General features: G+C 33.0%; 1 protein-coding gene across 1 annotated transcript; it reads left to right on the top strand.

The window, feature by feature from the left end:
• Window positions 1–508: 508 nt before the first annotated feature.
• Window positions 509–4,772, top strand: LOC132731141 (cell adhesion molecule 2-like). The gene is made up of 5 exons (XM_060717265.1): window positions 509–637; window positions 1,478–1,655; window positions 2,223–2,402; window positions 3,618–3,764; window positions 4,588–4,772. The coding sequence occupies exons 1-5, from the start codon at window positions 530–532 to the stop codon at window positions 4,668–4,670; spliced, it is 696 nt and encodes a 231-aa protein (XP_060573248.1). The 5' UTR covers window positions 509–529; the 3' UTR covers window positions 4,671–4,772.
• The last annotated feature ends 11,396 nt before the right edge of the window (window positions 4,773–16,168 follow it).

Genomic DNA, 16,168 nt, shown 5'->3' with positions numbered 1-16,168 from the left:
TGTAAACGTTTGAACAAAGTTTGAACAAAGTGATGCTAAATTAATGAAACTGGATATCATTTGTAACGGATTGAAAATCAAATGACAGAAAAAAATGGAAGACATCGAAATCAAGCTTTTCAAGAGATGCATTTTGAAGATTTTTATATTCTATTTGGTTAATAGTAAGTTTTTTTTTCTCTATTATGTACAATATATTTTCATGTCGAAAACAAGACAACTCTTATAGCAAAATAATTTGAAGAATAGATTCTGGACCACTTAAATTAAATAATATTTTTTAGAGATGTACCAGTATTATTATCTTTTCTGCAAAGATCAGTAAATATTTATTTTTTATTATTCCATTCATTTAACATTTTTTTAATGACAAGCATATTCGTCTTAAAAATGTTATTTTTTTACTTTGCATTTATAAAATATTAATATTCCTGTGCAAGCGAAAGAACAAAACTGTGCTATGTTATTCATGAAAAAATATATTTTGTGATATTTTCTCTGTATTTTAGTGACCCATGTTTATTCGGTAATGATACGCAATGCACCAACTAACGTTACAGTGTTAGAAGGAAGTGACGCTAAATTTTTCTGCAACGTCATTGAACAGCGGTCGACTGACTTTGTGTTTTGGAAAAAGGTATGCAATCTTGTTCTTAACTTAACTTTCTATATTGTGTTTGTCAAATGTACTTTATTTATCATTTGTCTTACCATTTTATGCTGCTTTGAAAATAAATGGCTGTATCAAGGACTTTTGTAATTTGAATCTGTGTCCGTATTTGGATTATATATTTATCAAAATTTTAAAGGATGTCGTAAGCACTTTACGTTGCTTTTACAAATTTAATAACTAATAACTTGTATCTTATATTTCGATCGAATTCCCAAAAAATGTCCAGTGCATATTCGCTTAAAACAACTAATAATTCAACTCTTCAAGCGGTTGTCCAGTAGAGTCAAATGCATCCACGTTGTCACCATTGTTCGCTCTTATATTTTAAAGCTAGATTAATGCTGTCAGTATTCTTATAACTTCATTTATTATATTATTTTTCAAATTATTTATAAACGTAAATTTCTTTTTAAAGATAATTGGAATATATCGTAGTTAGTATGCTATTTGCTTGCTCTTCTTAAAAGCTCATACAATGTAATTTGCTTCCTTTGGAAAGTATGTGTTATAGTATTAGTATTCAAATATGTGGTTGATCTTCTTTATATGAGCCGTGCCACAACAAAACCAACATAGTGCGTTTCCGACCAGCATGGATCCAGATCAGCCTGCTCATCCGTGCAGTCTGATCAGGATCCATGCTGTTCGCTATCAGTTCCTCTACTTGTAATACAGTTGGTTAGCGAACAGCATGGATCCTGATCAGACTGCGCGGATGCGCAGGCTGGTCTTGAACCATGCTGGTCACAAACCCATTATGTTGGTTTTGTCGTGACGCGGCTCATATATTTTTTACTTCACTAGGTCTCCTTATCGGGTTTTGTTGATGTTCTAACGTATAATGGTAAAAGTGTTAATGATACAAAATACTCGGTACAAGGCACATATTCTCTGACCGTTCATAATGTCGTTCTTGAAGACGAGGCTTGGTACGAATGCCAGGCTGGGATAGACAGGGCCAGGGCGATGTTAACTGTTAACGGTAAAATTAGTAATCATTTGTCTATAATATGTTGAACGTTATGCTAAAATGAAACCGTTGAAGTTCATGACAATGATAGTTTATCATAAAAAGTAAATCTTGATTAAAATAAATATATGATATTGAAAATTATAACAAAGACTGACAAACAATTATGAGCAGTAGACTGCTATATGGTAATACTAAAATAGTTCATGCACACACTCTTGTTTTGTGTCGGTAAAAATGGTGTGAAATAAATGTCAAATTGTAAAGATCCGTCATTCACAAAAATTTTCATTGTACGAAGGATTGGTAAAGAATCTATTTTCTTCACAGCTACTTTAAAAGCATAGCATTTGAACATATGTTCTTGCACCAGATCCAGGCATTCACAAGAGTGCAAAACACCTTCTGAGGAAAATTTGATCTAATTGAGTCTTTCCTTATTTCAAGTCCGGTTCATGTCAGGAATTGCGCACCTTTAGATTTATAAGCTCATATTACATTTCAAATGAACATTGGAATTTCAGTTCACAAAGGTCTATAGAAAAAGGTCATTTTCAAATCTTAAATTTCATCTTTTAGTAAAAATGGCAAACATGACATTGACCTGGGGTATCGATCCACCATTCACGGAGGAGAGACTTGTGAATCTAACATGTCACGTGATGCACAGCAGACCCCCAGCAGACGTCACGTGGTATCATGGACAGACAGAACTCACATCATTGTCATCTACTTGCCAGAAGTCATCTAGTGAAGACGGTATCTTTAATATTTATTCATTAAACATGCTTCGCAACTTTATCATAGTTACATGTTACAGACCGTGTCATCACTAACGTTTCAAAGAAGCCAAGTGCATTAAAACCATCAGGAATACGAGATTATTTTTTTTTTAATTTACGGCACATGCTAACAAGATTTTTGTATTTTCTGATCGCAGATCAGGAAATACAATGCTGACATCCAATCTCTGGCACAGAATTTCACGACAAACCTAGTTCTCAAAACAGCTTAAAGCTAGCGATGTAAAAAAGAAATATTTTTATTTTGTTACAAGTATCCAACAAATTACAACGCATTCAAAGTTTAAAAGTAGCGTTGGCTGATAGAATTGTCAATAAATGCACATTCACAAGATACGCGGATGAATATCATTTTAATCAATGAAAATGCTATTTTTAGCGATGTCGATTACCGAATACTTCAGAGCGTAGTACACAAATAAATCTGGATGTCGAGTAGTGGAATATATACATGTCGTACATGTCGGATTGTTTTGGCGAGAAGATTTTGGCTTAATTATTTACATTCGTGTCAAACAACAGGCTTATCGTGAACAAAATACCTCGAAATTAATAAGGATTACCAACCCGAAATGGAAATTCTAAATGTAGAATTATTTGATTTTATTCAAGCGTTCTTCGTTGACTTCCCCGTGGTGCATGGGTAATGCGCTCGTTTAGGGTGTGAGAGGTCTGGCGTTTAAATCCCAGTCGAAAAATCTATTTTTAAGTGTCTTTTTTTTTAAGGAAGTAGCCACGATATGCAAGGATAAAGTATGGCTGTCATAAAAAATGAACAAAAATGAATTTTTGATGCAACTCTAGTCATGCAAAATTTCGTATGTATCAAACTCAAACAGTTACAGTAAAAATCTAAACGCAGTCGCTGCATCTCGGAAAGATGAATTATAGTGTTTAAAAATAAACTTATACAGGAAAATACATACAGATATACAATACGATCAGAAAATACCACAGAGCTTGCAGCACTTTGATTATGAATAGGGATTTTCAAAAGAAAAAATTCAGTCGTATTTGTCAAGAGAATGATTAAATATCTTTTTAATATATGTGTTTATTTAAAGGCAAATATATAAACATTATTTGAAACGATATCATCTATGATCTTTTTTGAATCGATAATTTATGGTCTTGAGATTAACTTTTTAATTTTGATATCTTAACTTTTCAGGTTTTGGTGATACTATAAGTACATTGACAGTGGTAATAGACCCGGATAATGTTGACAATGCACCATACAGATGTGAAGCTTCTCTTCCGAATTCCGACGTCAAAAGAACCGAAGTGGCCTTTGTTGCAAAGGTTGCAAGGTCTACATGTAAGAATTTTAGATTTATTCAGTTTTATCAATGTTCTTGTATGTGACTTATGTATACAGTCAGTCTTTGTGCATCTTACATTTATCTTTTAAGAACTTATGTAGTGCAAGAGGACAAATAAGTCAATCTCTTGCTGAGGTCATGGTCCAATTCGACGAATGCTTTCGCTAATCATGATATTTTGTGCTATTTTGTAAATCGATAATTACGTCGAGTCTGATATGTAAAACCAAAAAGCATTTCTTCTGCAGTTAATGATGAAAAAATATTTTTTATTGTTATATAGATATATATGACGTCCTTCACAAAACTACGCTGACAAAACAAATGTTCAATAGTTAATTAACTTTCATTTTCATTTTTACAAAAGGTACAAAGAGGATTATCATTATAATAAATTTTGTGTAAAAAAATAGTTGGTGCCAATTATTCTATGAAGAATCCTAATTTGATACCACTGTATCCTAGAATCTTTTGTTATTTTAAATAGCATTTGTTATGGTCTTTCCATTTTCATTTGTCAAAAATTAATGTTAACAACAATAATAATAATACATAAAAAGTAGTACAAAAAGGCACGTGCTTTAATGACGTGTAGTATTCAAAGTTTGCCATATACACACATTTGATTGTTCTGAAACATCTTAGTACAAAGCAACTATGGACATTGAACAGCTTTCAATTCAAGTGAATTCATTTAAAATGTATACGTTTTCTACGCTTATTAATAAGTTAAGAATGTACAATGCCTACTTATTTTAACTTTGAAATCATTTTGTGGGGTTCAACTGTTTTTAAAATGTTTTGTTTCTTTATTTTTAGCTGGTTGCAACCGTTTGACAAGTCTTAACGTCTACAGAATGTTTGCTCTCTGTACGATAGCAGTTTACATTGTATTACGTTGAAAACAATTGTATGGCGTCGCACATGTGTCTGTTACTTATATAAACAGCATTCTATCACATCTTTTTGTATCATTACATTGGTAATTATATGCAATAACTCATGTCTTAACATTGACATTCTCTAAGGAATAAAATAATATCCTTTGTATAGCTTTAGTGTATTTCGAATGCCTAATGTCTTTAGTATGACTTACATTATTCTATGTTTGTAGACCAAGGTTCTTAATTTTTGAAACGATAACAAATGTATCTGCTTTGACATTTAACTGTTTTTCAAAATCAGAAGTGTAGTAAGTTTCAGGGAAAAGGTCATAAATATAGACTTTTCGTCAACTTTTACCTCAAAGAAGCAAAATACTAATGAACTAGAAGAAAGACATGTTAAAGTTAAAGAGAAATAACGGCATGGCAACGTTGATACTATTTCTTTTTTGTTTCAATTTGTTTTAAATGGGCAGTTCTAACAATTCTGTTAATACTTCAAATGCAGCAAACTTAAAAAAATACATTTCAACATTCAAGGATTTGTTTGTGTGGTACATAGACTCATGCATTGTATTTGTAATACTCCATTTCGTTTTTCATATTATTACAAAAACAAACATGATCGAATCTGCTGTACGCAGATAAAAATCCTTTATTAATTCTGCTCTCAGTTTCTGCGAGAGAAGCACCGAGAAGTCGTATGCTTTGTAACAATACCACCTGAATTAGGCGGTACGAGTTCGGGAATAATTGTCTAGGTGATCGTATGTTCGGAAATATATGTAAAATACCTTTTGCATTTGGAAAGAAGAAATCGTTTGCTCTGTCATGATTTCAATAAGCTCTGATGCGCTACTTCTGGAAAACATGTTAAGTTGTTTGAACATAAGAACTGTTAGATAGTGTCACGTCGAAAGCGAAAAGGAGCGGCGAGCTGACAGTACCTTGTGACAACTTGAGATCAACGAAGGCACATGTGCTTTTTACAAAGTTCTCAAAGTAAGATATTAGCAACAGCAAACCAAACGACAAGAGTAAGTACAATCTTGCTGATGGTCATGTCAGACATTTACCATTTACTGGGATGCAATGAATATTCACAGACGCGTGATGTGTTTCCTAAAGTTCACCCGACACAATACTAAAAGACTTTCGAGAAAAGACCTGTTAAAAACTCACTAACAAGACACATACTGAGTCATTTCGAAGAAAATATAACGATTAATGATTTTAGCAAGTAGCAAAACAAAAACAAACAAATAAATATTTTGACTTTATTATAAATAAACATGTACAGTTGTCTTATGAAATTACAACAACATATCATAATTCTAATTTGTATGACAGTTTAGTCAAGGCACATAATTGATGTTAGATCCATTAACAGTTATGGGTAGAAATGTCTTTAAGCATGAGATGAGTGTTGATGGCAGAGTTGTCTTCCTTTCACCGTGATCGTTATAGCTTTCAATCAACACATTTCTTCTCATTAAACAAAACCAAATTGTCCATGAACTATTATATTTAATTCTCTCTACTTTAGATATTTTTTTCCGATTCCTTCCGTATTGCGACATCTGATGGTTGATATTTCCATTCATTTTATGCTTTTGAGTGGTTTACTGATTTATCCGTGAAAATTATATTTGATAATTTCACAGTAAAAATTATCAAAATATAATTTCACACTTCTCAATGACGAGACTACTCTTTAAAGATTTTCCCCATGTGGTACCTCAATTTTATTTTTGCTGACAATTCTGACATTGTCAGGGCTGTTTAGAGAAAAGCAAAGCTGAAATTGATAAATAACTTAAATTTCAAATAATGAAAAAAAAAACAAAACAAACTTACTTCAATTCTTTAATATTACCAATCACAAAATATCGTCTCTAAATATTTGGTTTCATTTTTACAGTCTGAAAAATACACTTCCTTTCACATGCAAAACTGCTCTTGATAACATTAAGGCATATTTAAGTATCCTACGAGCAATAACTGCCTAATGCAATTTGAAAACTTGAAAAGCAATGACGGTCATCAGCCCGAAGAATAAGTAAACAACCCAGCGTTTGCAAGACAGCCTTTCAACAATTCCAAGTTTTCCTTATTCCTAGTCGCTTTTTGAATGTTTACACATCTGTCAACAATCATGTATTGTATGTAACAATATTCAAATAAGTTTCTTTATTTTTATAAAAAGATGTATAACTAACAAATCCAAATGATATCCCTCTGAATCAAACACAGTTCTTTTCCTCCCGTTAAATACACAACTTTAAAAAATGGCGGCCACTTATATTACTCAAAGCCGGATTTTGTGTCTTTGTATTTCCTAGAATTGTTTGTTTTTTATTTTTAAAACAAGGGATCTTTCATATTTTTGTATGGAACGCCATAGCTGCCTCTTCTTGTTACATTTCTTTTTATCTTGCACAGAAAGCGTCTTATTATGTCAAATATTAGTGTTGTGTTGCCATAGTATTTTGTCGACTTGTCTAAACATTGCCATAGGATGCGTTACGAGGGATGATCAAAAATAAACCGGACTGGGACTGTCAATTGAACAATTTTCATCATATCACTTATTGTTATATACCACACTTAATCGGAAAACAATATCTGTAAACTGATGCTATATCTAATCTGATATCTCAAATAGCTTGTCCGTAACAGCGAATTTAAAAACCATGGTAACCCACACCCGGCGCAGTGCGTAAATTTGCGCTGACACCAGGTACTATATGATGCGTATATTTTACAATATGGCGCTTTTAGATTTTAAAATACGCCAAAACGTCATGAGCCATATCTTTGACGTTGTCAGAAAACAAGACTTCATTTAAACCATATTTATATTTGCAATCACAATTCAAACGTCACTTGTTAAAGAAAAACCTGCGTTAAACGTATGTCGTCCGAACGTTTCGAAAATCGATCAATAAGAAAAGTTTATCAAAAGTAAGGCAAGAAACTGTTTAAATCGTAGAAAAAGATTATGGCTACCAAGGGAAAAGATCCAAAAAGCCACAACATAGTTTTTGATAAGCATAAACGATGAAGAAAGGGTAATAGAGAAATAGAAAACAAGTAAGGGAGAGGCAAACAAGGAGAAAATTTCAATTGATTGTGTATTTATTACATATATCATATTTTTGGTTTACAATTGTATAAATTATTTTATTCTTTTACGTAAGAGTTTACAGGAGGACTTGTGTCAACAATTTAACAGTCAGGGTTCAAAATCGAATATGCGTTTGATTTATTTTAAAATAATAGAAATTTTGTTTTTAGTTGTATTATTATTTTATTTTCTCGAATGTATGCATGATACATTATCATTCAGAAACATTGTATCAATGAAAGACATGATATTGTTTAATGCATGTGCGATTTGTCCAGCAATCAAGTTACAGAAGTAAATAACGAAAGTTTGCGTCATTACAGGAGCTCTTTATCATCATCAGTTCTATTGCAATACAATATGATACCGACTTGTACAGAGATATATATATAGGCAGTCGATCCGCCGCCACCAATAACATGTGGAACACGTATTGACCTACTCCGCGAATGAGTAAAAAACTGCTCCGTTAAAGACAATACGCTTGTGACGTCGTTTACATCAATTTTAAAGTTATACCGTGCGCCGCATTGCTTTACATGTGCATGCCAATAACAGCATAACTTTTTTTATTTGCTAATATTTCTTATTGATTTTTTTTTGTATCATTTAGGGGATATATTCCAATTTATGTAAATGCTTTTAACAGGCAAAGAATGATCTACAAAGTCCGGTTTATTTTTGATCATCCCTCGTACACTAGTCTTATCTCTTCAAAATGTAATGTTGACTTGTCTTAACATTGTTTAATTATTTCAAACAGAAGTGTTATGTCAGAATTTCGTTATAACTTGTCTGAAATGTGTCATATTATTATGGAACAGAATTAATGCATTTATTCCATCTTGCTTTATGATATCGGAACTTACATTATGCTTGCTTCTATACTTCTTTATGACAATGAAAACCTGCGTTTTGCTGAATTCAATCATGCCTTATGATTACTGAATGCACTTTCATGTAATTGCAACCTTGTGTGTTCCCTACTAAACCATCAAACTCACATATTTTAATATGCTATATGTTTAATTGCATCTTTTTTTAAGGACAACGTATTATGTTTGGTGTTTAAGATAACATTCTTTATAACTATATGTAACATGGTTGTTGTATCTTTAATTTGCTATAATCTGCCACTTATATTGTCGACATTATGTCAAATTAAACTATTCATTTTGATCAATAATTGGCTGATTTGATGTGTCTTAGCATTCATATGCTTCAATATATTCACTGATTACAAATATAATGCAATACATGATCACTGCGCATCGGCAACGAAGATGACAACGATAGCGATATTATAGTCGCATGTGACAGTACGCACTAAGCAGTTGGCAGTAAGCATAATGCGAGTTGCAATAATTTGTGTTCATATTATGACAGCAGGTGTCGCTTTGTCGGTACCTCCCGTTATTTTCCGGATGATCCCGTATTTTGGCACGTGGAGTAAACAAAGTAACGTCCACTTTATATAGGGGCGTATACAGAACAGTGTTAGTTGGGGACTGACATGTAAATTTACTAAAAAACAAGAGAACACGATGCAACAGACGAAAAGTGCGTGTTTTTGAAGATTCCGCCAGCATGTGGAAAAAAAAGTTATATATGTCTCTAATAACTCAACCTACCAGTGGCAACTCACCTCTTATACAATTGTTTACACTTCTTTTTAGCGTGTGTGATAAGTGAAATTGAATTTTATCAAACTTAAGGTGGCACGAAGGTGACATGTGTGTGTTTTTATTTATCTCGTGCGCACGAGATACTGTGTCGTGGCCACGGGTTACTAAGTCGTGGCCGCGAGATAGTTAAGTCGTGGGAACGAGATACTATGTTGTGGCCACGAGTTTCTAAATCGTGGCCACGAGGTAATTAAGTCGTGGGAACGAGATAACTTAGTCGTGGCCACGAGTTACTAAGTCGTGACCACGAGATAAATAAGTCGTTGGAACAAGTTACTATGTCGTGGCCACGAGAAAGTTTAGTCATGGCCACGAAAAAGTTAAGTCGTGCGAACGAGATAAATAACCAATCAAATTACACTATTTATATGAATTTTCCTAACAAGGATGCCCCTACTTCATTTGTCCGTAAAAGTGCCATTTATACAAGTTATTGATTGGTCAAAGATTTAGCGTCATTGTGACCCTGATTTCTGACCAAATTGCCTAAAAATTATTAGGTGTCATCTACTGATCTTTTTAGGTTATATAAACTACGGCTTATTCTTTCTAAATCATTCATCAAACAATGATTTTGCATGAAGTGTCATGTTTATCTGACCTGTGACCTCAAACATCCTTATAGGATATCTACTGTCCATGGGCAATGTCCCTTCCCAATAAAATAAACCAGGACTAAGTCCCTCTCAAGTTATGGTATAAACAATGTTAACAGGCCTTTGTACGTACAAAATGACCAATTCTATCATAGAATTGTCCCAACAAAGGGCTATAACTAAAGAGATAAATAAAAACACACACATGTCACTTAGTAACTCGTGGCCACGACTTAGTACAGTACAAACTTGATTTTTTTTTTTTTTTTTTTTGTAAAATAAAATAAATATAATTTGGCTTCACACAAACATTGTGCTTTAAATACTTTACACTGTAATTGGACAGCATGAATATTCATGTATAGTGTTATTACAAAAATATATAAGGAAGTTTCTTTTAAAGACAGGCACAACTTTACATGACCCGTAATAAGGAAAGCAGATTCCTATACATTATGTGTATGTGTTTTTATTTAAATAAAACATATTTAGTAAGAAGTTTATAGATTTCAATAAATTTCTGTGATAAAAATATATTACTGAAAGATGTGCATAGTATATCTTTAAGCACAAATGTATGTGAATGTGGTGGTGTGTGCGGGATGTCTGATCTATAATCAGACACACATTTGCCCAACATTTGTAATTGACTATGCACATGTCACAAAAATAAACAACTTCCTTCTTTCCTTATTATACATGTATATTTTAATGTGTTACATACCTATATTCGCCACTAATAGTGACTCTGGGACATTTATTAAGTTAAAAGGCCAATTAATAAGTTTTGCTTTTGATGTCCAAGTCATTAGATAAAGACCTTCGCAATCGCAGTACCTGGGCAGGTGCTTAACAACTGGATGACAGCATTATATGTTTTGATAAGGGAGTACACTATGACCACTATTGCATGAAACTTACACGTATATATTCCATCCCAGCTCATCAACGTATCTTTGGGGGTAGGTGCAGCCCTTAAGCCAAGGCCTGAATCCGCCACTGTACGTATAACTGCCCCATTGAATAACTGTTTACGAGCATATTTTTTCTATTAGACTGTATACATATACATGTATAAAATTATATTGCATAATCCTTACTACTTGTATTTATATTCTTTCCACTGCAATTTATGTATTAAGCGCTTGGTACGTATTTATAGCATTGTCGCCCTCTGTATTTTAACGTATAACCACGATGGCCCTAACGATATTCCGTAATATATACATGTACGGAAAATTCCGATGATAGGCGAATCATTGAAAAAATCCGTTGATATCGATAACAGAGTTCTCGCCCCTTAACAGTTCACAAATCGCTAGACATTGTTTAAATTGTTTATCATAATGTAAGATGATCAAACATAATCCACAAAGCCTCAGACACCGAGCTTTATTAAGCATAAACACTGAATAATGGATATAAGCGAAAGCTAATAGTAATCACGCCATGTGAGCTGTAAATCAAATAAGTCCCATTATAACAAAATCCATCAGGGAACAAAAAATAGTCAATTTTAAATGACTTCTACATAAAAGTAATACAAAAAAAAACTAAACCGTAAATGGTTTGTATAGAGCATGAAGAAAGGTAGCTTATACATAAAGGTATAAAACGTTAACATTTTAGTATTCCAAATGGCTTGTTCCAGTTTAATAGTTATCACTCAATGAAAGAATTGGTCACTACGAAATGTTTGAATGAAATAATGAAAAATGGAATCCAGAATAATGCAACGTTTAAATATCATAAAGCAAGATGGAATCAATCATAATGCAAGTTCTAATGTCATGTAGCAAGATGGAATTAAGCATAATGCAAGTTCCCAATGTCATCAAGCAAGATGGAATCAAGCATAATGCAAGTTCCAATGTCATCAAGCAAGATGGAATTAAGCATAATGCAAGTTCCAATGTCATCAAGCAAGATAGAAAATAAATGCATTAATTCTGTTCCATATATTATGTCAACTAGTCGCGAAGTTTGGTCAAATTGTTGAGCTGTTTTTCAAAAGACTGTCTGATCATTTGAAACAGTCGTGTTCTCTTGTCAAAAGTTGGTGTTGACTTTCAAAGCACAGCTTTATTTTATCAAACGACTTTGTTATTTTGTCAAAATGAGGTGTTAAATGCCTTAACATTGTCTTATTGTGTCAAACAGATTTTTAATTAGCCAACGTACACTAAATGAATTGTCTTATTAGATCAAATATTCGCATTATCTTGCCGAAATGGGGTGTTGACTGGACTAAATCATGCCTAATAATGATAATATTTATGTTATTTTGTCAAAAAGCGGTTTTGACTTGTTAAAATAATTGCGGTATCTTGTCGAAATGTGGAAATGAATTGTCAAAACTCTTTTTTATAATGAAAAAATTAGTGTTATATTTTCAAAATTATTATGTCTAATAATTGTGTTATTTTGTTCAAATTTAGTTCTGTCATGAGAAAGCGCTGTTTGATTTTGTTAAACTGTCCCTTTCTCTTTTTTGCTCTATATTTTCACGCTCCACCATCTCTATTCGCGCGGGATGTATAGTCTAATTAACACAGAACCTTGACCAAAATAAAATGACATTTTGACAAAAAGATAGTAAATTTAGACAAGTCATCACCACGTTTCGACAAGATAATATTACTGTTGACATAAAAAGACGAATCTAGACAAGTAAACTCTGCATGTGGACAAAATAACGTGACAGTTTGACATAATAAAATAACGTTATATAAACAAACATTTATTGGCATGTCATCACTAGTATTTCACATAATAAGTATATTTTTAGACAGGATAACAACAGTTTTGGACAAAATAGCATGGTCTTTTTGGCACAATAAGACAGAAACACCAAATCATACAAGACAGCATAACAGTTTGACAAAACAGGACAATATTCAGACAATTTACCACCATATGTGGACAAGACAACATGCTATTTTGACAAAAAAGACAATTTTAAGGCAAGATAACGCCGAATTTGAACACAATGACATGGCAGTCTGACAAAATGTGACAGTGTTTAGACAAGCCAATCCCACATTTGAACAAGAGAAAACGAAAGAATAACATAATACAACAGTGTCATAACAAACCAGGATCACATTTGGACAATATGATGTCAAGTTCTGACAAGATAACACTACTATTTCACATAATAAGACAATTTCAAGACAATTCAACACCACATTTAAACAAGGCTGTGTTTCGATGTTAAAATCGTAATTCGAAAAGATGACGTGCAGTTGGACATATTAAGACTTCTTTCATTAGGCCTGTTAATACCGGATTTGGACATGACAACATGCCGATTTGAAGCAATAAGACAGCACCACATTTTGACTGGAGAACATGAATATTTGACCTAATAAGTCTTCGTTAAGACAGGTTCACATAAAACACTACTTTTATACATAATAAAATGCTTTTAAGGGAAAATAAAAAATAATATCATGATTGTCGAACTTATTTTTTAGCTCAAGACTTCTTGTATGTACATGTAATAGTTATAGTATATGAAACGAGTTAGTTACGAGGATATAACACTGGCTGGGGCGACATCAAGGGGTGTTATTGCTTAAAATGTCAAGGCCGTTAGAAAATAGAGTTGGGACAGTTACGACCTAGAAAAAAACGGTTTAAGTTGTCACAAATATGTTATTGTCAAAGTCTATTGCAATTTTTTATATGGCTTTATATGATTTACGTAAGAATGACTTTGCAATTTTACCTTATACAGGACTAGTGGCATTCGAGCCCTTGTCTTTATGTTATATTATACAGTATATTTTTTTCTAGAACTACTTTTTTACACTATCCCAACACTGTGCCGAGATCATTTGGCTCTACTCATGTGTCCGTTTGTGCCTGAAATAATGAACGGATGGGCTCCTGAAACTCACCATATTACCTTTACTGTGTTGGTGCGACGTAAGACTCAACCAAAAAGGTTCAACGTTGTTCGTTGTTATCAACCTTATCTAATACCAGAGCAAGTGATATTAGATCCCCGATATATACGTTTTGTTTTGTTACGGAGTGTATAGACTAGGGTAAAGATAATGTTGTTTTGTTGGTGTGTATTCATATAGTTTGTTATTTCATTCATATATATAGAGGTAACCCGAAATGGCGGATGGTGTGCCTAATAGGCGCCCTTTTTGGTCATCCATTTTGTCATCATATGATATAAAAATCTTCATTCTGATTAGATTGGTACATGTGGTGAACAGGTAGAAATGGTCAAGTTGTGAAAATCTGAAGAAATAAGTTGGCAAGATATTTCGAACTAGCCTAGGGTCCTGCTTATTTAATCGATTCTGTGATGAAAATTTTTACACTCTCAAACGGCCATTTTTCATAGTTTGGAATAAGAATAAAGTAAGGACAGTGTACTGTTTTAAAGTAATGTTTATTGTTAATATTTGTTGAATAACTCAAATCAGATGAATCGTGTTAAAGAAAAAGATACAATATGTGCAGAATTTCTTATACTTGATTTGTGAGATGGTAAAATGAATATGAACCGTTTGATCTACTTCAAATGTTCGGCTGGTTATCAAAACATTTTTAAAGTATTTGGTGATCGGAATTGTTCTTGATTGATGCTTTGCGTCTTCAATTGAACCCCAGCTCTATTGTTAATTTGAAATCGTCAGCATTAAATTTCATGTTTACTTCCATCTGCATGTGTTATTGGCGACAGATAAATTCCGATTGCCGGAGGTCCCATTGGATTTACATAGCTGGTTTCCGGTCCAGACGTACAAGGTGGAGGTGCAACCGGCTGCTGAGACAGGATATATAGGTACCAGACTGTCCAGTTTTGAATGATACGAAAGTAGGTTGTTGGACAATGACCGTGGTGTTTATTAAACCCGGGTATGCGATTTCTCCTCCATTATCAGAGATCTTAATTTTATTGTAATACTCGGCTGTAAAATAACATGTACACGTACAAATGGTGAATTATACATTAAATTTTCGTCTGAATAAGTACAAAAAGTGACAATGTCTGTTTAGTGACTCGGTGAAGGTATTATTTAGAAAAATGATGTATTTCAACATATTGGGCGCTCTGTTATGAACCAATTTTTAAGTGAAATGGTCTATAACATAAAGTCTATTGTACCATAAATAATTATGTTGATAGTATTAGTATCATACGTTAAATCAACAATATAATTAGGCTATATAATTGTTGTCTTTAGTAAGAGTTAGATACATGATCCGATGTAAGACAAATAACAAAACTAGTCTAGAATATCATATTTTTCAGCATGTAAATAGTCTGCGTAATCACTAAACCTTTTTATTTATTTATTTTTTTTTTGCTTAGATTTAGCTCACAAATTTTACATTAAAGTGCGATATTTGAAATGCCTATCCTTGTACGAAATCATTTGTTACACTACATTGATATATCATACCCATTATCGAGATAAATGAGTGATATCTGACAAAAAGGGAAATAACTTACTTAGATATTTCAGTGTAGTCATTTAGCGATTACCTCCCTTGCACATATAAGTTGATATATTTTCTTTAATAAATAAATCGCTTTAATTTTGCGGGTTTTAATGCATGACGGTCTCATCACTCGTGTAAGTGTTTATAAAACTGGTTTTAAAGTTTCAACCGTTATCCCTGTCACGTGAATTCCATGCGTAGTATCCTACAGCTTTAGTAAATTACTTCAACTGTAAATTCCAACGTGGTGACATCGTTCATTAAAATCCCATCCACCCTACCCTAAATTCATGATATCTATGCGTACGCTTTACTGTTGTCAAGATTTTTATATTTCAGCAGTGAGCCGGACTCAATTCCACTGTTACATCATAGCCATGCCATGCCACCTGCGCTTGCTCAACTGAAGAGAAACGGAACTTTTACCACAATACTGCATCTGCCCATCTTCAGCTTCTAAACATGTACTGCACATGAGCACCGGCTCGGACATAGTGACTGCACATGCGCGCTATCGGCTGGGAACAGCAATTAAATGTGAACATTACTCAGTAAATTATCATTAGATAAGAAATATCTAAATTTGAGGTTAAAGTTAAACAATTTATGTCTTATTTAAATAGTTTAAATCTTTAAGTA

The sequence above is a fragment of the Ruditapes philippinarum genome, unplaced genomic scaffold (genome assembly GCF_026571515.1).
Source record: "Ruditapes philippinarum isolate M1 unplaced genomic scaffold, ASM2657151v2 ctg984_1_1_1_1, whole genome shotgun sequence".
In the NCBI taxonomy this organism is placed as follows: domain Eukaryota; kingdom Metazoa; phylum Mollusca; class Bivalvia; order Venerida; family Veneridae; genus Ruditapes; species Ruditapes philippinarum.
This window is presented reverse-complemented; position numbering and strand designations above follow the sequence as displayed.